Source organism: Dermacentor silvarum, chromosome 7 (genome assembly GCF_013339745.2).
Source record: "Dermacentor silvarum isolate Dsil-2018 chromosome 7, BIME_Dsil_1.4, whole genome shotgun sequence".
Classification (NCBI taxonomy): domain Eukaryota; kingdom Metazoa; phylum Arthropoda; class Arachnida; order Ixodida; family Ixodidae; genus Dermacentor; species Dermacentor silvarum.
This window is the reverse complement of record NC_051160.1, coordinates 157,087,146-157,112,777: the sequence shown is the minus strand read 5'-3', so window position 1 is coordinate 157,112,777 and position 25,632 is coordinate 157,087,146. Positions and strand designations below refer to the sequence as shown.

Here is a 25,632-nt window from a genome sequence, read left to right as displayed (position 1 = left end):
GTCAATGTGGCCAATGGGTTGCTTGTTCAAGCCGTTCCGTGGGGTGCTACACGATGACATGATTCATGCTACTGAAATAGCCCCCAAGGATCAAAGTGGCGTGTAATTTGGACATTTTTTACCAAAATGCTCGTGGACTTCGCACCAAAGCACGTGATTTTTTTTTTTTTTTTTTTGCAATGTACTCTCATCTTCTTTTCCTATTTTTGTTATTTCTGAAACTTGGCTGTGTGGTGACATTTCGTCTTCAGACTTCTTTCCACCGCACTACAACGTCTTCTGCAGTGACCGTGACTTCAGTGGATCTCAACAAAAAGGTGGTGGCGTACTGATCGCAGCTGACAATTCACATAGATGTGTACGGCGCATCGATATAGAAAGTGTACAGGAGTCGATATGGGGGGGGGGCTAGAAGTCAGCTAGCTTATCCCGATGTGAAAAATTGTTGATTGGATCGTTCTATGTACAGCCGAATATTTCCCCTGTTTTGTATGATGAGGTCATCTCTTCCATTGAAAGTGTAATATCCTCCCATGGTAAGCACAAAGCAATTCTTCTTGGTGATTTTAATACACCATGTAATAATTGGAACACACTTGGATATTCTCATTACAATCATTACACAGAGAAGAAATGCAGCCTGTTGTTGGACTTTCTGTCCTTCTGTTCCCTTCAGCAGCACAACTTGATCGCCAATTCCTGTGGCAACGTCTTAGATCTTTGCATCTCGAATGCTCAAGTTTTAGATGTCTCTCGCTCCGAAATTTTCCTTGTGCGTACTGATAAGTTTCATCCGCCACTAAAGATAACGGCCTCTGTGTCAGCACTGAGGCAGAGCTCCTCCAGTGGCGTAAATGAATCCCCATGCTTTGCTTTCAAGCGTGATGATTATCTTGGTTTATATAATTTCTTGTCCACCACCGACTGGTCACTGGTTACAGACAAAAGCAATGTTAATGACCAAGTAGAACAGTTTACGGAGCTTGTTTTGAGCAGCATGCTCAAATACATTCCCCAGTACAGGCCTAAACGCTCTAGATATCCCCACTGGTTTTCGTCTCAACTCATAATTGCCCTAAAGAATAAAGATCGCGCACACCGAAAATCTAGAATTCCGTTGCCTCATGAGTGCAGAGAAGAATTCCGCTTTTTTCGGGCTCTCTCTAAACGTCTCTATAAGCGGGATCAAGAATCATATATGGCATTCTTGGAAAAGAGCGCCTCCGACCGGCCGGCGGAATTTTGGAAGCATATCCGTAAGCGCTCCAATAAACGTGGAGAGGGTTTTCGCTTACTTGACTCTAGAGGGGCAGAAGTCCAAGCAGTCGCGGATTGTTTTGCAGCCCATTTCTCTTCCTTATATAAAGGTGCAGGTTTCAACGCTGCTGTCAGTCAGCAGCACACGACGGTTCCTACATTTGGCGAGGTGTCGATTGATGAAACGCTTGTCCACGAATGCCTTAAGCGCTTGAAGCCTTCCCTGTCCTGCGGCCCTGATGGCATCCCCTCCGCAATTCTAAGAGCTTACGGCAGTATATTTGCTCCAGTATTGACATCTATATTTAATAACTCTTTGACTACTTCCACTTTACCTCACATGTGGAAAACTGCTCGTGTTTTTCCTGTATTTAAGTCTGGATGTAAATCAGATGTGTCGAATTATCGCCCAATTTCTCTTCTCTGTGCTACGTCCAAGATTTTTGAGCTCGCTCTTCACAACATATTGTCTTTTACTTTGAAGAACTCGCTCATTCCGAATCAGCATGGGTCTCTCACCGGCCGCTCCAATATCACAAATCTTGCAAGTTTCATGACGCAGATCTCCACGCCGGTACTTCAAAGGGGGCAAGTTGACACCATTTACTGTGATCTCAGCAAGGCTTTTGATGTAGTCAGCCACTCGCTGCTTCTGATCAAGCTTACGCACTTTGATGTTGACTTGTCAGTTGTGAATCTCTTGCGCAGCTATCTTCTTGATAGAACGTGTTATGTTAACGTCAATGGCAAAACGTCTTCTTCTTACATGGCAACTAGCGGCGTCCCTCAAGGGTCAGTCTTAGGGCCACTCCTTTTTTTAATTTTTATTAATGACGTTCTCTCTGTGATTCGGAACTCTTCTTTCCTTCAATATGCGGATGACATCAAGATTTTAAAGAAAATTCACACTGTTGATGACTGTTGCGCCCTGCAGTCTGATCTGTTTTCCTTTTCTAAATGGTGCAAGGATAACAACCTTACCTTGAATGCTGCTAAGACCAAAGTCATGACTTTCACACGCAAAACAGCAAGTATTTCTTTTTATTATTCTGTAGATTCTGTGCCGTTGTGTAAGGTCTGCATGATCAATGATCTGATGCAACCTTACACTTTTCGGCTCACACTAAACGTGTTGCAATGCGGGGTATGCGCTCTCTTGGTTCTGTATGCAGACTATCGAGGGAATTCAAGTCTCCTACGCCGTTCCGCAAATTGTACACAACCATCTGTCTTCCTCAACTCGAATATGCGTCGGTCGTCTGGAATGGCTCTTCTAGATCCAACAGTGACATTATAGATAGTGTCCAGAAAAGGTTTCTAAGCTTATATAATCACCGCTTTGCAAACCTGGACATTGCACCCTGTACTAGCACTGTTGGATTATTGTCATTGCCCTCACTTCGCGACCGACGTAATCGCGCTGACCTTCTGTTTCTCTTCAAACTCCTTCACGGTAACCTCACAAGTCCCGAACTACTCAGCTGTGTCATGTTTCGTATCCCACGCAAGATCACCAGAGAACATAGACCTTTCCATGTTCCTGCCTGTAATCACGAACACTCAACTGTCCACAGGATACAGAGGCTTTATAACGCTTACTTTCGTGATCTTGATATCTTTCATAGCTCTTTGTCATCTTTCTTTTCCGAGCTTTGCCTTGTGTTATAATTTCATGCATTGTTTAAGTGCCCTTCTCCTCCTTTTTCTTTTGTATTTACTTTGCGTTTTGTCGTCCGTACTCTCTTCTTTTCACAATTTTTATTGTTATTCATTTATTTTTTAATAATTCTCCCCTACAGTGTTTTGTTTTTTGGTTTGTAATGTATGCGTGCGCCAGCACTCAGACCTTAGTGTTGTTCCTGGGCACGTTAAATAAACATGATTGATTGATTGATTGATTGATTGATTATTTCGTTTGTACACATATAACACAAGGACACGAAGGAAATAGGGAGGGAGCAAGCTGACAACTGCCACCGAGAGTGGCACAACGCCTGCCTACTCTTTCAGGAGGAGGGAATAGAGGAAATGAAAATATGAGGAAAGAAAAACCTGTGAGCTTTCAACAATTTTAAAGGAAATGGTAATGTGTTCCAGAGAGATAAATCTGAAAGGCGTAATGACTGCTTGCCGTAGTTGTTGCGAACGTTGGGTAAAATAAAGTTCATATTATTTGCAAATATAGTATTATTTATATTAATAAGATACGTCTTCGGTATGATGGTTACTGGAATATTACTGTGTATTGCCCTAAAAATAAAAATGGCGAGGTTATATTTAACAAGATCGGTCACATTCAAAATATTATGAGCATATAATAAATCATTCGCGCTAATGCTACGAGATGAAAATGTCATTACACGAATAGCTCGATTTTGAATGACTTGCAATGACTTTAGGTGACTGTCATGAGTGTTTCCTCATGATTCGATGTTATAGTTGATATGACAATGAACAAAAGCACAATACAGCGACATTAGAGTAGAAAATGATAAATATGGTCGTGCTTTAATTAAAACGCGTAGTCCATATGTCATCTTCTTTTTACGTTAGCTATGTGAAGGTGAAATTTAAGGTGGCGATCAAATTCCACACCTAAATGGGTGCAATGATGAACTGCAGTGATTAGGTGATTGTTGATGGAAATGGATTGAAGACGCTCAGGCGATCTCTGATGCGAGGTAAAGACGACGAAATTTGTCGTATTATGGTTAATTTTCAGCTTATTATCTTCACACCACGCGCAGATTGACATAAGATCTTAGTTTAGCTTACTTGTTAGTGTTGTTAAACAATTGTTAGAATTAAATATAGCAGTGTCATCAGCGTACAGAATGCACTTCGATGAGGAGACGCAACTAGGCAGATCATTAATATAAATTAGGAAAAGTGGGAGACCTAATGTGGACCATATAGGACATAACATGGAGTTGCACGGTTGCCGTATAAAAGAAAAAAAAACGGTACTGACTAACACCGTATAGTGGCATGGATATAAGGTTAACGTATTATTAAATAACCAGTTCTGATTAACTCATTGACTATACATTGACATTGATTGACTATATTTTTAGGTACATGGTTCCTAAAAATATAAAACTCGAAAACGAAGGGCCCTACAGATACAGTAGCAGTTTTAAGCCCTGATTTAGTACATATTTTCCAGCAAACATATTGTTACGGTGAGATGCGTTTATTAATGAAAATGATAAATGTGAGAGGTGTAGGGACCGAGGAGATCACAGTACGAACTCACGTCGTCTTCCTTAACTTAAAAGCGTCCCCCGTATCGAAGCAATATTTAACAGCAACTTCCTGTTTATTTATGGACTCTTATCTAGAAGGCCATGTGCAATTTTCGCTTTCCTAATTAAAAATGATTAGACACATCTGTAATCTCTTACATGACAAGCTTCCAATTCGATTTTATTTTGTTCAGTATGTTACTATGTGTATAGCAGGAGACTGAATGTTATGGTAACTATGTGTGGAATGAACTGCCCGCACAGATAAAAGCTACTGTGAAAAGTTTACTTGTAAGAGTATTGATTTAGCCCCAGCTCACAGGGGACTTTGGTCATGAGAAGGAAATTTACAGAAGAATAAAAATGGACTGGAATGCGTACGGCAGTAAATTATAAATTTTGCAGGCGAAACTTGGAATCAGCTAGCGCAAGACAGATGAGATCGCTGGGAGAGGCTTTCGTCCTGCAGTGAACATAAAAATGGGCTGATGATGATGATGGCATCCATGCACTACCCTCCGTTCTCGCCTATCTGATAGCACAATTTGCCAAGTGTTTTATGCATGCATAACTTGTTTCATCCTGTTTATGCGCTTTATTTATTCCATTTATCGCGATAGTAGGCGAGAGCGGGTTTCCGCCTAAGCCCGCTCGTGGCTGATCGTGGCGAAACTCGCACCCCCCTCTTTTGAAGGTGATTCGCGGCGGGCGCTAAGAGTGGACGAGCCACAGATTACCTTCCTAATAAGGCGATGGGCCGTGTATGCGCTCAGCCGCGCCTTGCGCAGCCACGTTAGGGCTAGAGGGGAGAGAGAGGTGGTTCTTTATGAAGAAGGGAAAGGTTCGCTCTATCTTCTGCAGTCCTTGAGGGAGCACGTGTCAGCGCCAAGGGGAGTGTGGGGGAAAAGAAGATGGAGAGGAGAGGCTGAAGTTGTCGCAATGGCGAGGCGAAGCAAACCGGAGGGCTCAGTGGGGCCGGCCGAGTTGGGAGGCCTTGTCAGCGCGTGACAGTTCAGTCATAGGCAGCCAAGGGAGGGTGTGGCAGAGATGAACCAATTGCTGAAGAGACGCTATACAGCCTCGCCGAGAGCCCCGTCGATGACGCCTACGCTGAGCAGTGCCGGAAGCTGGTTGCGGCGGGAGGCGGCAGTAATCCTCTCTGGCGGCAGTAATGCCCAGGCGGCGGAACTCTTGCGCGCTCCCCCCTCTCCTCACCCCTAGTGTAGCTGATCACGTGACCTCCAACAAGCCACCATCCTTCTCGGGTCACCCTTGCACGTTTTCCTTCGCACCTCGCACAGTGCGAGCGGTCGCGTAATCTCAAGTTCAAGAAACGCGATAGGCAGCACGAAGCGCTTCCTCCCCGCTGCCGGCGCTCATCATTAGAGAGTTTTAGATTAGGGGGACGCAAGCGCTAGGGGGCCCCTAATCTAAAACTCTCTATTGTGTCAGCGTTGTGGCGGCGAGTGTTCGCGGTCATTGAGTGAGATTCATGTTCGCCTGTGCGCGCGCGCTGACAGCATGCTCGGTAACTTAACTAGTGAGCGAATGTTTACTGCAATTTATACGGCTGATAAAGCTACGAACCTTACTTCGTGTATATTTGTATAATGCATCGCTATGGCCGTCAATCGAGCGAAACTGCGACTTTTGTGTGCGCTTATTTTAATATACTGTTCCTACATTTATCTTTGTGTAGGCTCTATGTGCACACGTATTCTTGTTTTGGACTTGACTGGATGTTGATCAAACTAGATTTATAAACATCGTTTTTGAAGCATGTCGCGCTCGTGTTTTGTCTAAGGAGCTTCAGCGCAGCGCAAAACCTTATTCTATCGCTTTCTGTGCACTGCCCTTCGGGCAAAGGCCATTTTTTTCTTCCATTTGAAAGAAAAGAGCAGCCACAAAAACTACTATATGGTCAGTAGCTTGACGATGTGGCTGCCCCTGCAAAATGATAGCAACGCACATTTGGCAGAACAAAAATACAGCAGTACACAGTGTGAAGACGTAACAGGTGTTCGCTACACAAATAGGCAATGACGCGGCAATGCAATACGTTAACGTATAAAACGAAAGACAGTATTTAGGAAAGGCACGAACATTATAATTCCACAAATACGCAACACCAGAAGAAAAATGAAATATTTTTTACCTAGCGGAAGCAACCGCCCGAATGGCGGTTCGTGGCGCTGACGCACCCGCTATATAGGTGTCGCACACTCCACGGCGTCCTGCTGCTGAGCGCAAGGCCTCGGGTTCGTTTCCGATGGGGGCGGAATGTGGCCGGGAATCGTGCTTTTACAGCGTAAGCTGTTCTGGGCCCATTCCAATAGCCGTTTCGGTTCGCGATGGTGGCCACCGCCGCCGATTCCGCCGCCGCCCGTGACCGTAACCGCTATCGCCGGAAATGCGAAAAAAAAAAGGCCCGGTTCCCGCCGGGATTGAACACGCGCCCACTGCGTGGGAGTCAGATGCTCTACCACCGAGACACGCACGCGCTTGCAACCGGGCAGCGGAAAAATGCCCTATAAACGCTCCCTGGGCAGGCGCAGACGACGAGGTGCGGTTCAGGCGAGGCGCGCAATCAAATTTATCCCCAGCCTCCGCCAGTATGGTAGTGCCATCTAGTTAAGGCGCCTGCAAACGCATCGTGCCCGACATGTAAGTTGCATATAGCAGTTGCATGCTGCATGTAACTGTATCTGGTACTCTGGGTACCTCTTCGGTACACGTTATGGCGTCTCCTCGCAAGGTTCGAACCACTGCTGAAGAAGCGAATCGTAGAACTACGTGCGCGGCTACAACCAGGCATTATCGGGCTCAGCAGACTGCTGTGCAGATAGCATTACAAGCCGCAGCTCGCCGTCGACGCCGGGCGGACAGTTCAAATCGTTCTCGTCAAAACGAGGCGAAGAGACTTTGCCGCGAAGACCGTGTTGTGCGTGGTGCCGAAATTGGAGCTACCCTTGAGCCGCTCCACCAACTTACGCTGTGACTGTGCTGCAGGTGCCGCGCAGGCCTGTGACTTTTTTGTGCACTTGCCATTTTGTACCACGAATGCGCAACAACTAGCATAAGTTTGTGTCGTTCAAAGCTCGCTCCGTGCGCTCTCGCTTCGTTTGGTGGGGCACCATCAAGCGCACATTATGCCTTCAGAGTCTTACGCCTCTCGGTGTGCGTGTTCTTGGCTATTTCAGTGCCGACGGCAGCCCTTGGAGGCCTACGAAGCACAGCCACGTCTGCAGCGATCATTTTGTCAACGGCAGAAAATCGAATCATCCCAGGAATCCAGCATACCTGCCCACCATATTTCCCAGCGTCTACAGGTCCACCAAGAAGGTCGCCGACAAAAGGTGCATATGAACCGCGAAACTTCCGCTGCCATTTTTTTCTTTTCTCTTTCTCCTTTGCTTGCGGGACAGCTTTTCGCTACTCCGTGGTTCATGGCGGCCTTCAAAATTTACGTAGATCACAGTGTGTTATCAAACGGCGAATTGAGCATGAGACACCGCGAACAAATTCCGGGAGACGTGCGCGACTTTCAGTGGTAGACATCGTGGACGGCGAACAGCTGGTGTACGTGCCGCAGCTGCAAGGAGGCGGGACAGCTGCATGCAGTGCTCTCGCAGCGCATTTCTTTGGCGTTTGCCTGCCTAGAAACCTTCGCATTCATTTGCACACGCAAACGGTGACAAAAAGAGCTCGTCATGCGCAATCTAGAGAGACGAAATGTTGCACTATATAAGCCATGGCTAAACGCTCGCACCGTCTGAAGAAAGTGATTTTCTGAATCAAAAGCTGGCATGCGTGTTGTAGACACACCTGTACCGTGCGCGCTTCCAACGGAATGGTGATACGTCTCTCGTTCCAGTGCCGCACAGGGTCCACTACGCGCGACGAGGAAATATTTATTTAGTGGGTGGTCAGCACGACCTACAGCTTACTATAAATTATTTATGTACAGCTGTTCGCTGTAAAATAAGTTGGTGTCGACCACGCCAAGCCTCATTCTCGTTGTGATCTTCGGTCAGTGGCGTAGCCAGCAGGCCTGGCAGACGGGGCACGTGCCCTTTCTAAATTTATCTGTTAGCATGCGGAATGTTCAGCCCCCCCCCCCCCTCCTCCCCCGTTCACGGTCAGGTGCGTGCCCCCCTCAAAAAAAAAAAAGAAATTGTGGCTACGCCATTGTCTCCGGTTGTCGGTTTTGCTGAAACACGCCGCGCGCCCAAGTGATTCGCTGCGTCTCACAAGCTCGGTTTAGCGCTTCATGTTGCTGATGCGCAGCACCACTGTGGGTCCAGGCATGCACGCCTAGCGCAGCCCAAAAGAAGCTGCCGGGAAGACAGTTAACGCTTTCTCACTTGTGGCATCAAGTGAGGCACGCATCCGTTCAACGAGATGCAGTATGGGAGAGAGGAATTCCCGATTTCCTCATTTATCAGCTTTATACCACGATGGAGTGCCCGTGGTGAAGGCCAGGTGGAGCGCCCTAGAAGTCAGTGCACGTGGCGTGTTACGCGTTGGTGGGGACACTTGGCGATCGTTTCGAAACGCGAGCGATTAAGGATGGCATAGCTTTTGTTTGGTGCGTGCATGTTGGAACACTTGACGCCTAATACTGTAATTACTGAGTAGGCAGATTAGTATTGGGTATCAGCGCTTCTTATTCAAGCATAAGTAAGCATTCAGACTCTCCGATAGTCCTTCTATGCTTTGCTCAGCTGTGTGAGTACGTTGAAAAACAGCGCGTGGCGTCGAGTCGATGCCGCGCACACGAATATACAACGGCGCGTTCTTGTTTCGCAGAGCGTCCAAGTTTATCGCGATGAATGAAGCAAAAGTAGTATTCTTGTTAATTATAAGGAGCAGTATGGAGATTAGCGTGGGTGTCGACCCAGTCATGCCCTTCAGCACTGGTGCAATTCTACCGACTTGTTCATGTATAGGAAGGTTCTCCGATCTGTCGCGCCGAGGAACAGAGGAGTCAGGCATTCACGAAACATCCTTCGTGTGCTTTATTTATCGGGCCATGCTTCGCACAAGAGTGCAGAAATAAACTGTGTTCAATTGCGTATTCCGCAAAAATGCTTCAAACGCAGGTTACAACCACGGCTGCCGTTGGACGAGAGTGGACCTGTCCCGTTGTCGTTCCGATGCGAACTCAGCGCCAACAGCTGCGAAGTGGAGATTCCGCGCAACAGCGTACGTGTTCACGTCAATGGCAGGTCCGCCTACATTCAACAAAAAATCTGAAATGTGGTATATACGTGTATATCGTCGGTATACGTTGCCCGCTGCCGAGTTTTGCTGACTGCTATAAATGATGCTCGCTCTGTGCCAGCCCGAATTCGAACTCCTTCAGAATGTTCCGTTTTCCCGACTATTGTGTTTTAAAGCGAAGCTTTCGTTGCTTCTTCGACTTCTCCCGCCCCCCTTCCCCAGTGTAGGAGTAGCAGGACCAGAGCAAACTATCGCTCAGGCCGACCTCTCTGCCTTTCCTCAAATAAGAAATTCGCTCTCTCTCTTTGACTTTCCCGCTGCTGCTGTCTTGCCGATTAGCTCTTGAAGAATACGTGGGTCATGCTAAAAGTAATGTCGTCATCACGCCATCGTCGTCGTCCCATTGTCATCCCTGTTCGCTCCTGAGCACTTTCTTTGACGATTGGCCGGCACCGCAAATATAGTGCGAACTAGCACCGGATATATTGCGAATGGGGGGGGACTCTTGCCGAATGCGTGGGTCATACTGACAGTACTGTCGTCATTAGGCCATCGACATCGTGCCATCGTCATCCCTGCTGACGGCTGGTTACAGCCTTGCACGGTTGGTCGGTACCGGATATAGTGCGGATAAGGTGGCCACACGGTACTGCACATAGTGCAAAGAAACACCCGATATAGTGCGAATTAAGGCAGCCTGATTGGCCGGTACCATACATAGTGCAAACAAAGGATGTAGTGCAATTTAAGGCGACCACATGGTACCGGACGTAGTGCAAACAAACGGCGGCTATAGTGCGAATTTGGAGGGACTCATAGCACCGGGTTTTTGCGACTCCAAGTAATCGCTCGCCATCCTAGCGGCTGCATCGAGAAACAGCCGATCCAAGTTGAGGCTTGAAGCGAAAGAGAGTCTCCTATCACAGCACGCGCTCAATGTGTCGTGGTTCTCAAATCGTCGTTATGCCGCCACGCACAAGCCCGCAAGAGGTAAAATAGGACTTGGAAAAACTTTTTGTTGTGTCCCATTATGCGTGTCATCGCAGTGGAAGGACAGCAATGTATGATTTCATCGTTTCCCTAAAGAAACAGACGACGCGCATCAGAGACCGACATGAATAAGAATCTTACGCATTCAGAAAAGATAACGAATACTTTCATTGTTTCCATTGTAGCAAATTGCTACATTTGGGTGGAAGTCTCAGTTTCCCTTTAATTACTTATCTCCACCTAGCGGATTTCCGCTGAACTATTACGTCATACACTTTCCTTTGCTTCGAGTTGTCGACAAATTCGACTTCGCCCTGCCATCTGCTAGCCGCCTGGTTAGCTCAGATGGTAGAGCGGCTGCCCCGGAAAGGCGGTGGTCCCGGGTTCGAGTCCCGGACCAGGACGAATTTTTCTTCAACTGCGAACCTTTCTTTCGAGGAACCCGGTTGGGTTTCCATTGTAGCAAATTGCTACATTTTGGTGGAAGTCTCAGTTTCCCTTTAATTACTTATCTCCACCTAGCGGATTTCCGCTGAACTAGCTATTACGTCATACGCAATAAAATGAGTCTAATTTATTGTAAAAGTGGTTGGCGGACTCGCCGTCGATTTGCCACTGACCCACCAAAATGCAAGCGCGAAATGGCATGATGCTGCCTCGAAAATGTCGCATTAGTGCCGAAAATGTCGCTTTATTGGGCCTTTATGTCGCAACCAGCAAACCGCTCCAACAGCTGAGATAGGCACCCTACTTGCAAGCCGCTCAAACATTTGCTAGCGAGCAGTAGGAGACAGGGTGAGAAAAACCGCTCTCTAGGAAATTTTTTGCATTGCCTCCAAATCGTGCAGGTGGGAACGCAGACTGATCCTAACCTGGGGAGCCTGGAGGTAGACGCGACAATTTTCTTGTGCTGCATGATGGGTAAAAACGCCGAAACGCTGGTGAGTATAAATACTGCTTTTAATGCGAAGCATTCTTGTCAAACATAGGCCGATTTTCCCTGCCGAGTTTGTGAACTTTTTCGTTTGCCGATCCCGAATCCGGCGCAGTGTTAACACAACGTCTCAAACAGTGACCTTATAGACTGCATCTATTATCAAGCGCCAATATAGCGCTCAATGTGACCCTCAGACACGATAGAACGCCGGTAAACAATATGCAATCACTTATCGGTCGACACATCCACTTTCGGAATATAGAAATAGCGCACCTGGGATCTTCCACAAGTGCACATTGACGTCAGCACATTGGGCTTGCTCCACCCTAAACTGTGAGTCCACCATGCAGTGATGTCACCGGCCAAGGCACGATCGAACCAACTATTAGTGAACCGTTGAAAATTGAATAAATATGGGAAGTGATGTATATATGTGTAATTATTATTATTATTATTATTATTATTATTATTATTATTATTATTATTATTATTATTATTATTATTATTTGATTTGTACACATATACACACAAGGACACAAAGGGATTAAGGAGGGAGCAAGCTGACAACTGCCACCGAGAGGGGCACAACACCTGCCTACTCCTATAGGAGAAGGGAATAGAGTAAATGAAAATATCAGAAAAGAAAAGAGGAAATAAAGAAATGACGGAGACAACAGACAGAACAAAACAAAAACACAAGTAATGTCTATAAACGAGAGGCCAAGTTAGTGTCCTTCATAAAACTTAGCAGGGCTCGATGGGCCTGGTCACGTCTTGCAGCGCTCCCCCTTGCAAAAAGGCAATCCTCAAGGGTCGCACATTTCAGCCCCATAAGTCTATACTCCTTAATTAGTAATGCGCGCATAGTAATTACGCATAATCGTTATAATTCATAATCATCATAAGTTATAATCACTATAATCATAATTAGTAATTACGCATAATCATCTGTAACAATGTAATGTCATATAACTATATCATATTCATAACCTCCGGTGTGCGCTTCGCTTCAGCAGATTGCCACAGTTTGTGACTGCCCTTCTGCTATCAAACAACAATGCGTGGCATTTCCTGGCGCTCAACTGGAGTTGTGGCTGCCAAAATTTTTTATCTAATACTATTAGCCAAAGTGAAAAGGGTAATCGTCACCAGCAAACGGCGACAATTATTTCTCTATTTTCATCTCAATAAAGAAATAATGATGCTAAAGAAGACAACTTCAACGTACATGCTGCTTCAAATTATTCTGTCAGGTTGATCATATGCTTCCATTTTTTCTCTTTCTATTTTTCATGTTCATAATTGATTAATTTTGTATTTTATTCGTATCGTATTTCACGCACAGTTATGTCGACCTCGTCATCTTTAGCGTCGACACGTCGCTGACTGTCTTTTTACCAAGAGGCCCCGTGGGCCGATACCGGAGAGAGTGCAGTCTGTGATTCAGTGTGCCTAATTTTCGATTATATTGGTGGTAATTAGGCCCATACTGTTCACTCTACTTACTCTGTGACTCATTCTCCCTGATTGGGGGCCGCCTCGGAGACACCATTGCTAAGCGCGAGCCCTGCTTAGTCCACATGAACTCGCTCCATTTCCCAAAGGGTGCTGTATGGCGGCTTTGCTTCAGCATGTCTGTATCTACGGCGGTGCACCCTTTACATGCGTATAGATAAATGTGGTTAATTTTTACAGCGAAGCTGTATATAACTAGGATCCCGGGACTTCTTCGTCTCCGCAGTAAAAAAGTCAACCAGTCACAGCGGGAGGCGCGCGCCGCGAGCGCCGCTGGGTTCCTCGCAGCACCGCTAGATGGCGCTCGCCTCCGGCCGTGCGGGGGAAATAAATAAAAACCAGAAAGCTCGCCTTCTCGCATAGCGTTTGCCGCAAGCGTTTTCCGGTAAAGATTACCATTGCAAAAGCTACAGTTGCCGGGAAGTGGTAACTGTAGCATACGAAGCAGTGAATGACGTAACTACACTTTAGTACGTAAAAGAATAAACCGCCCAGCAACTGATTTCATTTGTGTTGTGATAGCGCTAAGGAACGGCCGCCCATAGTTAGGACTCTTTAAGAGCAGGGTGAACACAATGAATGAGCGGCGACGGGAACAGCAACGTCAATATGCACAACGGAGTCGGACTCAGGCGAGGCAGGACCCAGTTCAAGGCTACGTCACATTGGTCTATCGTATCAGGTGATCCCACAGCTTCGCTGTCCAACCAACTTCACAGCGTGCTTGTCGCCGATTTTTTTACTCGATTAGTCAATATTTACCCGCCTGCGACTAATTCTTACTTCTCTTCTCGTTGAGACCTACATTTTGATATCGATTGCGACTCGCTACGGCGCCCCGGAGGGGCGAAAGGGCGCTATTTTCCTGGAAGTGCTTACAAAGTACCCAGATACTCCAAACCGGCGCGAAGTTAGCTAGGAAGACCTTGTCTTCAAAAAAAAAATATATCTTGGTTCACGATGGGCAGTCGACTAACGAGCAGGACGTTTTAGCATACCACGATACGCGAACCGCTATCGCTGTGCGCGCTGGCAAGGGGTGCACTCCGCAAGTGGAACTGAACTGCTACAACGCATGCGTTCGTGGGCTGTCCGCTCATCGTAATAGCTGATTCAGTGATGAGAACTGAATTGTCTGTTTAACCGTATATCTAGGGTATATTTTGATTCTGCTTGAAAATGTGCTGTCTTTTCCACACTCTTTAGGGATTCTTATATAGTTGCCTAGAATCTAGTGTCGCTGTTCTGCCCTATGGTGCCGTTACCTATGATCAGAAATGAACTAGAAAACGGCTGAATTTCGACCTTGTTGATATAGCATCTTCACAGGACTATAGTAAAAAAAGACCACACGCACGCACATACAGGCACGCAAAAAACTTAATGGTTGATCAATTGGTTGATCGGATGGAAATACGTCAGCAATAACTTTTCGCAAGCCTTATAGGTTACCGAACTCCTGAATAACGCCACAAGGCGCCTTAACAACGCCAAACGCATATCACTTCAAGCTGTACTCAAAGACAGGTGCCTTCACAAGACATGTCTGAATCTGTCAAACACCACAGACAATCTGCTAAATCCTTCGCAGCATGTGATTCCCTCCTCTCTCCTGTCGGTCTGCCAGCTGTGAGCACTGAAACGCGACGTCACGCGCCACCTATTCTCCTACAGACTTCATAGGTCGGCGCACTCACTCATGAGTGCACTCACTCACACTCACTCGCACTCATTTCAAAGACGTGAGTGCGAGTGCGAGTGAGTGCCACTGAGTGCAGGTGAGTGCGAGTGCGAGTGAGTGCCAGTGAATATGAGTGCAGGTGAGTGCGAGTGCGAGTGAGTGCCAGTGAGTGTGAGTGCAGGTGAGTGCGAGTGCAAGTGAGTGCCTGTGAGTGTGAGTGGAGGTGAGTGCGAGTGCGAGTGAGTACCAGTGAGTGTGAGTGTGAGTGCAGGTGAGTGCGAGTGAGTGCCTGTGAGTGTGAGTGGGGATGAGTGCGAGTGCGAGTGAGCGTCTGTGAGTGTGAGTGGAGGTGAGTGCGAGTGCGAGTGAGCTCCAGTCAGTGTGAGTGAGTGCGAGTGCGAGTGAGTGCTGTGAGTGTGAGTGGAGGTGAGTGTGAACGTGAGTGAGTGCGTGGCCTGGAAAAAAATTATGGTGAGTGAGTGTTCTCCCACACTGCCGACCTATGCTCCTACTAGATCCTTAGATGCGACCACACCACCCTTTTCTTCCTAACATACTCGCTCTCACCTCGTTTTCCTCCTTCGGTCTTCATCTCTACCTGCCGCTTCCCTAGTCCTTCCTGCTCTCCCACGCCACGAGGTAAACGACGGATGCCGCCGGGTTTTCGTTTGCATGCGCGTTATAATGTTGACGCACTTAAAAAAAGAGAAAGAAAAGACGGACAAGGACGAAAGGACATGAGCACTAACTTTCATCAGGTGGTTTATTAGAAACCAAGGCACATATGTTAATTGATGACGTGCGCTTGTCTGTGGCGCCAAAAAGTGCCAACCAGAGCTCTTCAATCATGCATACCTCTTGTACACATAGCATATAGGTAGACTCAAGCGGATTACTCGTTAGTACCATATGAAATCATCCGCTATAACAAAACATTCAAGGGCACATAGGTATCCCTACGTGGATGAATGCAAAACCATTGCGACGTCTTGCCGATGACGCCTTGGCCTCGTTCGCGTACTTGCGTGGACGTCCAAAGGAGCCTGGTGCAGCTACTGACTGAGAAGTCGAAGTCGAAGGTTCGTCCATCGGAGAGCATTACAGAACTTACCGAAATAACCGCACCGACTGGCAGCGCCACGACGTGCGGCGCTATATATAGACCGGCCACACAGTTGCCGCTTCCCGGCAACTGCAGCTTATACAGCCGTAATCTTTACTGGCAAATGCTTGCGGAGGCAAGCTTTCTGGTTCTTTTTTGTTCTTTCCCCGCACGGCCGGACCTCCGCTCGGATGCGCGGAGCTGAGCGCCATCTGTTGGTGCTTCAAGGAACCCAGCGCCCACGTAGCGCGCGCCTCCCGTTGATCGGCTGTGACCGCGTGACCTTTTGTACCATCTCCGGGGATCGCCGCCGATTTTCCGCTGAGCCATATAATGTTTTTGCATAAAAAATATCTGCACCAAGTTGGTTAAGAGGATGTTTTAGCTCGGAGCCAACAACGATGGCCAACAACGATTTTCTTATCAAATACATGTAAAACGCAGAAATGTTTTTGTTAGTCAACCTTCAGGCCGAGTTGAACAAAATTTGTGGTCCAACGAGCTGAGCAGATGGTCTATGCCAGTGGGGCCTTGGAATAAGGGCACCACCCTGCCGGACAAACTCCGTTTTTGCACGCCCTGCCCCCGTCGGGGGTGCTGGGGTAGGAGCCCGTCCAGTTGCTGTATATTGTGCTGGCTTGCCAACCTGAAGGATTCTTCATGCAGACTAGCCTGTTGGAGCCTGCGCCTACAAGAGTACGATATTACCGTTGTGTACCGATCTGAAAGGAAGCACAGCGACGCTGACTGTTTGTCACGCGCACCACTCCCTACGACAACATCGGACCCTGACTAGGACTTGCCATTTGTCGGCGTTGTAGACGCCGTAAAGATGGCTGAGCACCAGTGCGCTCATCCTTAGCTGCTGCCGCTGACCGAGCACCTTCAAGGAGTTGAAACTGTTTTAGCTCGCTCGCTCGTGCGCGGGTTATCATCGTACTGTCTGCATAACGCGCTGCGCCGAGACATTTTAGAAGCCTGCCATAATGAGCTATGCGCGGGACACCTGGGATTCGCAAGGGTATGACAGAAGTATTACTGGCCCCGGCGTTTTATTGCGATAGCAATTACATGGACACTCCAAGTGCATTTCTACCGTCGCCGTAAGGTTCCGTATAAAGTCTAACGGCGATAACATCGTCGCCGCGCGCCGTACGCTGTGTGTGCGAGTGAAAGCGTACGAGGGTGAGGCGGCAATCGCGGCTCAGTGTAGCGCACGCGAGGGAGGAAGGCAGGCCGGAAGCGCGCGGTCATCGTTCGCGCGCGAGGCGATGGAGAGGGAGGGGCGGTGGATGCATTCTGCTCCGTCGGCTGCTGCTCACAGCGCAGCCACGCGAGCGCCGTATCCTGAAAGCGATCTGCGATGTGGGCGAAGTGCGCGTCCGTGCGGGCCTCATCTTCAAAGCGATCTGCGATGGGGATAATGTGTATACACCGAGTGCCGGTAGCTTCGATTGCGCTTTGCTTTCGACGTTTAGTTCGCGTTGAAGCGAGACGAGAGATAGCGCGAACGTCAATTTGCCCGCTGCTGCTGGCGCGCTTTCTCACTCCGGCGTTTTCACAGCGAGTTTCCGCGATCATCGAGCGAGATATGTTCGCGTTTGCCTGTGCGCGCGTGACACCGTGATTGTCTATTTAGTTAGTAAGCGAATGTTTACAACCTTATATGGCCCATTAAACTACCTATACTTGTTTCGTGTAGCTCTCTACTAATTTGCTATCGCAATCGATTATTTGCCTTTCGGGCGAAACTGCGACTTTTTTTTTTTTGTTTCGTGCAACCGTACGTGAAGACCTGCCGCGATTGTCAGCGCCGCTAGAAACCGCCCGTTAAACCGGCTGGCTTTCTCCACCCTGTGGACCTTCGTTCACCGTGCACCGTTCCAACAAATAAGAATGGCTCTACTTGGTCCATTCCCAGTGACCTCTTCATGCATCGATATGGCTGAAGGCAAAACGCGCATCGGAAACAGCGAACTTTGCCAAAGGAATTGTGTCGTAATATTTTGCACTGTTTGCAAGTCAGACACGTGCGCGCCCAATGGCGAACGTCACTGTTCATTCCTGGCCAAACGAAAGGGTCCCCGACAAGGCGTTGTGATGCATGGACGCCGGGATGTGAAAGCGAGTGAACTTGTTCAAAAACAATTCAGTGCAGTCGTGGAGGCACATAAGCACGCGTTGACGGCGGCGGCGGCGGCGGCGGCGGCAGCGGCAGCAGCAGCAGCAACAACAACAACAACAACAACAACAAGACGTAACACTGCATGGTGGATCGGTCATCATAACAGAGTGAAGCAAGAAATTTATAAATAATACTCATAAGATTGCTTTTCCTTTCTACTACTCCTACTACTTGTTGGACTTATACCGAAAGAAAAAGTTCAATTCTAGTGTCTCTGGGAAATAGAGTTTTGATTTAGGCTCAGTAATTTATTTCGAAACTTTCCGACATCTGGTAAGTTCAAGAAAATTGAGCGTCAACGTTTACAAATTCCTAACACGACACGATAATACACGAAAATAGATATCGCAGTTCTGTAACGTTAATCTGTTAGAGTGTCTCCAGTGCGCAGATTTGATATATGAATTTATGGCTTATGTTAAATTATTATTACGTTGTTTACGAGGGGTATGGAGAAGTCCTGATCACAAATTAGTGGTATATTGTTGAGCGATGTATAATGTATCAATTTTGTTCGCCTTTGATTTATTTAAAGGTACAGTTTACAGAATTTTGAAATGGCGGCCGTGGACTAACGTCGTGCTGGACGGCATTACGCAATCACAGAGGCGCCGCGCATGACCTGAAGTCGTATATGTGGTGCGTCGTGTAAGTCATTCTACGCACGATGACGAACTTTGGGAATTTGTTTCTTTGTTATTTTATTGCGATAGCAATTATATAGACAGTCCAGGCGCATTTCCGCCGTCGTCGTCAGTGTCGCCGTAATGTCCCGTATAAAGTCCAAGGGTAATAACATCGTCGCCGCGCGCCGTATGCGGTGCGTGTGAGTAAAAGCGTGCGAGGGTGAGCCGACGATGGCGGTTCGATCTCCCGCGCGCAAGGCATCGGGGAGGGTGACGTTCTACTACGGCGGCGGCTGCGTATGGAGCGGCTGAGCGAGCCTTATCTTGAAAGCGATCTACGATGGGGACGGAGTGCGCCGAGTGCTGGTAGCTTCGTGTGCGCTGTGTTCTCGCCGCTTAGTTTGCGTTCAAGCGAGAGGCAGCACGAAGGTGAATTCGCTCGCTGCTGCTGGCGCGCTTCCTCACGCCAGCGTTTTGACAGCGAGTGTCCTGCGGTCATCGAGTGAGATGTGTTCATGTTTGCTAGTGCGCGCGTGACACCATGCTTGTTAATTTAGTTAGTATGCCTATGTTTACAAGTTAATACGGCCGATAAAAGCACTATCCTTACTTCGTATAGCCCTCCACTAATTTGCTATCGCAATCGATGCTTCGCCTTTCGGGCGAAACTGTAACTTTTTTATTTTTATTTTTAATGCGAATCATTAGACGGCTACTCACACCGGGCTCCGTGGGTGGTTTTTCGGTCAGCCTGAAAAAGACTACTTTGGCGTGCCCAGAGTCGCTAAAAAGTGAGATATATAAAATATGCGCCATGATCGAATGCAATGCGCGAATTTCACGTTCCATAGTTCTCTCAGTAATTGCTTAGAACGAAATAAAAATCCTATTTATTTAAGCGGAAAACGGGCTTTAGGGGCGGATTGTGCGACCTATGAGCCAGATATGAGCGCAAAGGGACGCTATAAGAATTCCTAGTGTGTCAAAGTACATTTAGCGGGAATTAGGGGTCTCAGGGTCACCTATGGGTGCCTGTGCCGTCTGATCGTCAAGGTCGCCACGGTGCTAGTCTCGAAGGTAGCAGGTGGAGTCGCTACATACATGCAATTGCTTGTTCACGCTTAAGGGCATAGAAATATGACTGGAAAACAGCGAATTAGGGTTTGATTTATCCTATATGCGTAATGGACAAATGGTGCAACAGACGCGCCCTGGACTGATGTATGCCGACGACACAGTGCTACTAGCAGGGCAATGCAAGAGGTTTACAGACACTTGCGAATATCTGTGGCTACGCAGCGAAAAGTCGTGACCTTAGATTTAGCACAGAGAAATCGGGAATCGTGATCTTTAATGAAGAAACGATTAATTGCGTGGTGTCAATTCAACAGGAAGTGATACCCATAGTCAAGCATTATAAATACCTCGGCGTATGCATAAACGAAGGAAACACTTACTCAAGCACACACCAAGATAATCTGAAAATAAAGAGGAAGCTGAATGCAGTAATAATGAAACATGGAGCACTGTGGGGCCACAATAAGTATGAGCTGGTGCTTGGAATCTGGAAAGGAGTAATGGTGCCAGTACTAACATTCGCAAATGCCATTCTATGCTCAAAATCGAATATGTTGTCGAGGTTGGAAGTTAACCAATGATTGGTGAGCCGGTTGGCTTTGGGAGCCCACGGTAAAACCACAAATGAGACAGTGCAGGGTGACATGGGTTGGGCCTCTTTTGAAGTCAGAGAAGCGCAGAACAAAACTAGTTTCGAAGAAAGTCCCAGGAACGTGGAACATGGATCAAAATAAATGGGCGGCTTAAGTACACAAGTATCTGTACCTGAAAAGCGTGGACACAGAATTGAGGAAGATGTCAAGAAAGTTGGCAACCAAGTACTGGGTAACTGAAAGTGTAAATAGGCAACCAGGAGTCATCAGAAAGAAAGTGAGAGAAACAGAGACAGTGAATTGCATGCAAAGAATGGAAGCAAAGAGGACCATGGAGATTTACAAGAACGAGAAGAAAGCAATTGGAAGGGAGAATGTGTACAATAACACAAAGGGCAGTGAGAGAGATAGCGAGAGAAGGCAGGAAGGAAAGGCAGGGAGGTTAACCAGACTCGGTCCAGTTTGCTACCCTACACGGGGGAGGGGGAAGGGGTGGAAGAAAGAGAGAAGACACGAGTCTTTATCGCGGAGGGAGGAAAGAGAAAGGCAGAACGCAGGGAGGTTAACCAGAATAACGTCCGATTGGCTACCCTACACCGGGGGAATGGGAAAAGGGAACACAAAGATGACAGGGAGAGAGGAGGGAAGGAATGAAGGGAAATTAGCGGTGAGTTCGCTGACACGTGTGTTATTGCACTAATAGACACAGACGTTGACACAAGCCCGTCGTCCTCAAGAGGCACAAAAGTGCCTTCACCACTTTGTGGGCTGACGAGCGATGGGGGCGGTGTTCCGCAGCACCTGCACGGAAAGCGTCCGATTGTCCAGTTTCTTTAGCGCGTTAGCAAGTTCTTGTCTTTCTGGGGCATATCGTGGACAGTGGCACAGCAGGTGGTCGATAGTTTCGTCGGTGCCGCAGACCTCGCATGCTGCACTGTCGGTCACTCCAATTAATGTAGAGTATGCCTTTGTGAAGGCAACTCCTAACCAAAGGCGGCAGAGAAGAGAAGTCCGAATGGAGGTCGGAGTTGCAGTGAAGGGCTTAGTCTTTATCGCACTTTCACATGGACTAAGGTGCAACATGTCTACAGTCGGGCACTCATGTCAGTCGCCTTCAGATACTGAAGAAGAGCTCGAATGGCTTTCCGGGCTGATGAACTGTGAGGCCAGGCTCCCAAGCTAGACCTTTGTTTCTGTAAATGGTCTATCGTTCAGTCTATTCAAGGCACACTGGAGAGTCTGGCGTAGATTATCGAAGCGAGAACAGTGGCACAGAAGATGCTCGATGGTCTATTCACACTTGCACTTAGCGCACATGGGTGAGTCCGCCATTCCTTCTTTCTTTCTGTGGTTTTACGTGCCAAAACCAGTTCTGATTATGAGGCACGCCGTAGTGGAGGGCTCTGGAATAATTTTGACCACCTGGGGTTCTTTAACGTGCACTACAACGCAAGCACACGGGCGTTTTTGCATTTCGCCTCCATCGAAATGCGGTCGCCACGGCCGGGATTCGATACCGCGATCTCGTGCTCAGCAGCGCAACGCCTGTGAGTCCTGCCATTCCGATACGATAGTTGTAGGAGTTAATGAATGCTACTCCTGCCCACAGCCGACACAGCAGTGTTGCGTCACGTTCGTGAAAGGTTTGCTAGTAATTTCAGTTTCAATGATGGGATCGAGGCTGTATAATCGACAGTTAGAGTTTTGCGGAGTGTACCAGTAACTGAACGTGATGGTACTCGCGAGATTGCGAAGCTCTCTTGCAGCGTATACTCTCGATAAAGATTTAAGGAGTGTCGGTGATCCAGCCTGGGCACGTCGTGCAGCGTCATCGGCGAGATGATTACCAACGATGCCACAATGTCCCGGCAGCCACTGAAAGATTGGACATGATACAAATGGCAGTCCCTTGCTATTTGAGGCTCGAGCCAGTTTCCTAAAGACAAAAGACATACCGGAGGGAGTATTCGCAATTAGATGAGGCATGTGTATGCTGCAGAAACAATCCGGAGACCACTCAGCACATCCTATAGAATGCGAAGGGATTCACCCAGTGAGAACCGTGGGTAACGTACACCTACCAGAAGCGCTTATATTTAAAGCGGACGGAAGCCTCAACTGGTCAGCAGTCGAGATAAGCAAGAAACGCCATAAGCGCGCAGAGATAAGCAAGAGCAAGCACGATTGGTGGAAGAAAAGCAGGGAAGAGATTGAAACGACCGTATCTGTTACAGCCATAGTTAGCGGTAAAAGGCAGATTTCGAGAAGAAAAATAACGTGGGCAGCTTGCACTAGTGTACAAAGCTGGAGTAAACAGCGGAGCTGGTGATCGACCTAGCTTCTTCCAGATTTTACTGGGCTTGAGTAAGTTTTGCTAGGAAATGATAAGTGCTGCTAGGCACTTAATGCGAATCGGCTCGCCGCCGACGCGCAGATTCTCGCTTGGCCACGCGACGCGCTTCAAGATGAGCGGCTTCTTCTTCGGGTGTCCGGATCTTCTTTGGTCGTCCCATGTCAACACTACATGTACTCGCCAGAGAGTCAACGAGAGTTCCTCCGCCGTCGCGGCGGCTCCGAGCTTTATCTCCCCGGTGACGTCATGACCAAGCTGCGCCTCCACACTTGCCGGGGCGTGGCTGGTCGAAACCTGCCGAGTCGCCACCAGAGGCTCCTACTGCAGTCACGGACACCGCGCGCGTTCGGCGCGAACGCGAGGAAACGGGGAAACGCGGACCGCGTCGGCAGCAGTTCTGCACGTTGCCTCGTTGGTGCTGCTACAACTTCTTTCTCTCTCTCTCGGTCTCATTTTCTCTTTCTCTCTTCCGAGCATTGCTCGCGCCGCGCGCATGCTCTCCATCCCTCTCCTTAACGTCCCATGTCAAGGCAACATGTGCACGGCACGGAGAGGAGGCGAAGCACACGCCGCTCCGCGAGGCGTTTGCTCGGCAACGCACGGTGACGTCCAGTAGCGTACCCAAGATCTCTGCCAAGGGGGGTTTGACACTTTGCCAATACCATCTAAATAGCACCAATTTCAATTTCTTCACGGGAAATTGTCAAAAAATGCGCCTTTTGTGAGTGTGCAGACGATTACGCGTCTGATATCTTAGTTGCAGTACTCAAATGCGCAAGGAATGAAAAGGGGTTAAACAAAAGAGGGGGGGTTAAGTCGGCCTCAGGGGGGGGGGGGGATTTACAACCCCCGAACCCCCCCCCCCCCCCCCCGTCGGTGCGCCACTGGTGACGTCATCGTTCAGCGAGGTTTTTTGTACCCGCTTCACTGACTGACTGCCGGCTTAACAGCGCTGCTGTTAAAAAATGAGATGTATAAAAAATACTAGATAAAGAATATGAATAGCATACCTGATTAAATCAAGCAGGCTAGGTGACAATTTGTCACCGCCCCGTTTCAAAGGGTATGCCCTGGTGTCAAGTGATAGGCGCGGCGCCGTGCTATGTGCGGAGAGAAAAGTAGTGCGGCTGAGGAGAGCGAGGATTGTTGTCCCCAAGCCGCTGCGACAAACGGCAGTATACGCTTAGTCTTACCGACAAGCTCAAGCTGCGCACATTTTCGATGGTTCCCCTTAGAGATTCTCAGCCTTGCTTTTCTTTCTTATCTGCTACCTTCCTTGTCTATGAAAGCCTCGCCTATTGTGACACGTGTGAAAGAGTGATATGTGATTGATTCTCACGTAGGCCATCGTTCCCAGGAGGAAGCCACTGGGAGTGAGCCACTGGGAGCGTGCTTCGAAGTGAGAACACTGCACGTGATCCGATGAAGACTGCCATCGCGCGCGGAAGCCGGTGTCTGCCGCTGCGGGACGCCACTGTACCTGGTCGAGAGCGAAAAGGGGCCACGTGTTCTGAAATGGATCCCTCGACTTTCGTGAGCGAACGTTGTTTCGTGAATACTTGTACTGCAGTGGCGAGCTGATTTCGCCTTTGAAATAAATTATTCCACAACTAAAGTGCATCTCTCTCTCTCTCTTTCCCAACAGCTTTGCGCCGCAGAACTCAGGGCCAGACTCCACGTAGGCTTGCCCGCGTGTGCCAACACACGTCTGTTTACGGAGTGATCATTTTTAATTTTTACGGAATTTTTAAAAATCGCCTGTCGCAAATAACTCAATTCTAATGGCTACAGGCTGTTGTTTTAGCTGCTCCAAATTTAAAAAAAATGCCTGTGGCAGATTGCACAATTCTAACTCAATATAATTGCGACAGCTGAACATGCGACAGTTGAAAACTTTTATTGTTTGTTTCTTTTTTATCTTGTTTGGTGCAGCGTTTCTGAAATTGTTATTTATTTCGTTTCCCATAATCATTGTATTATATTTATTCCTTGGTATTTTGTTGTGCTTGTTACGTGCATATGCATTTTCTTGTTTTTTCTGTACTTCTGCCCCTCCTGCAAGGGCCCCTACATTACAAGGCCTGCATTATTTTCTAAATAAAAATAAATAAATTACTCGATGAAGCGGCCATTACGTCTACGAGAAATCAAAATGAATTAATTGAATAATTAATGTGATTACGCTAATTAACTTTTTAATGAATTATTTTACGGCACATTTTAATCTACGAATTGTAGCTATTGAGTTCGCAAGGCACATTCACTTGCAACGAATTCTCTCGACTGCATCAGTTCCGAGATGTAAATTTTCAAAGCGTCCGGTGAAATGCTTGATGCTCAGTTACTTTTGTGCTTGAGTGCGTGAAACTGCGTTTTCTTAAAACTGGAACGCCAATGTATTTCGTCGGACACTCTGAAAATTATCTCGAAACTGGTGGATTCCTGAGAATTCGTTCCAAGTGGATACGCCTTGCGAACTCACGGGCTATTCATAGATTGAAATAAGCGACGTGAAATAATTAAAAACTTAAGTAACGTAGTTATGTTAATTCTTCAATTAAGCATTTTGATTTTTCGTAGAAGTAATGATCGCCTTATCGAGTAATTTAGATGAAGGGTTACAATAGTGCTATCTGCCATAGGCAGGTGTTTAAAAATTTGGTGCAGCTAAAGAAATCACCTTATATATCTGAGCGAGTTGGTAAAGTGACAAAGGGGGCATGCGGGGCTGAAAATTAACTTTTGAACCGTTGCACGGATATTTATAGCATTGTATAGGTTATGTATCTTCTTGTTTTAAGTGCATATTCTAAATTTGATTAATACAGATCAAGTAGAAAAGATATTA

General features: G+C 47.5%; 1 protein-coding gene across 1 annotated transcript in view; it reads left to right on the top strand.

Moving 5' to 3' along the window:
• LOC119458614 (uncharacterized) overlaps positions 1-24,311 on the top strand; it is a 25,408-nt gene extending 1,097 nt beyond the window's left edge. The window contains exons 2-5 of the mRNA XM_049671312.1: positions 7,703-7,858; positions 9,605-9,707; positions 11,564-11,656; positions 24,128-24,311. Of these exons, the coding sequence (XP_049527269.1) occupies positions 7,703-7,858; positions 9,605-9,707; positions 11,564-11,580 (276 nt within the window). The 3' untranslated portion in view covers positions 11,581-11,656; positions 24,128-24,311. The remainder of the gene's footprint in view (positions 1-7,702; positions 7,859-9,604; positions 9,708-11,563; positions 11,657-24,127) is intronic.
• Positions 24,312-25,632: the final 1,321 nt, after the last annotated feature.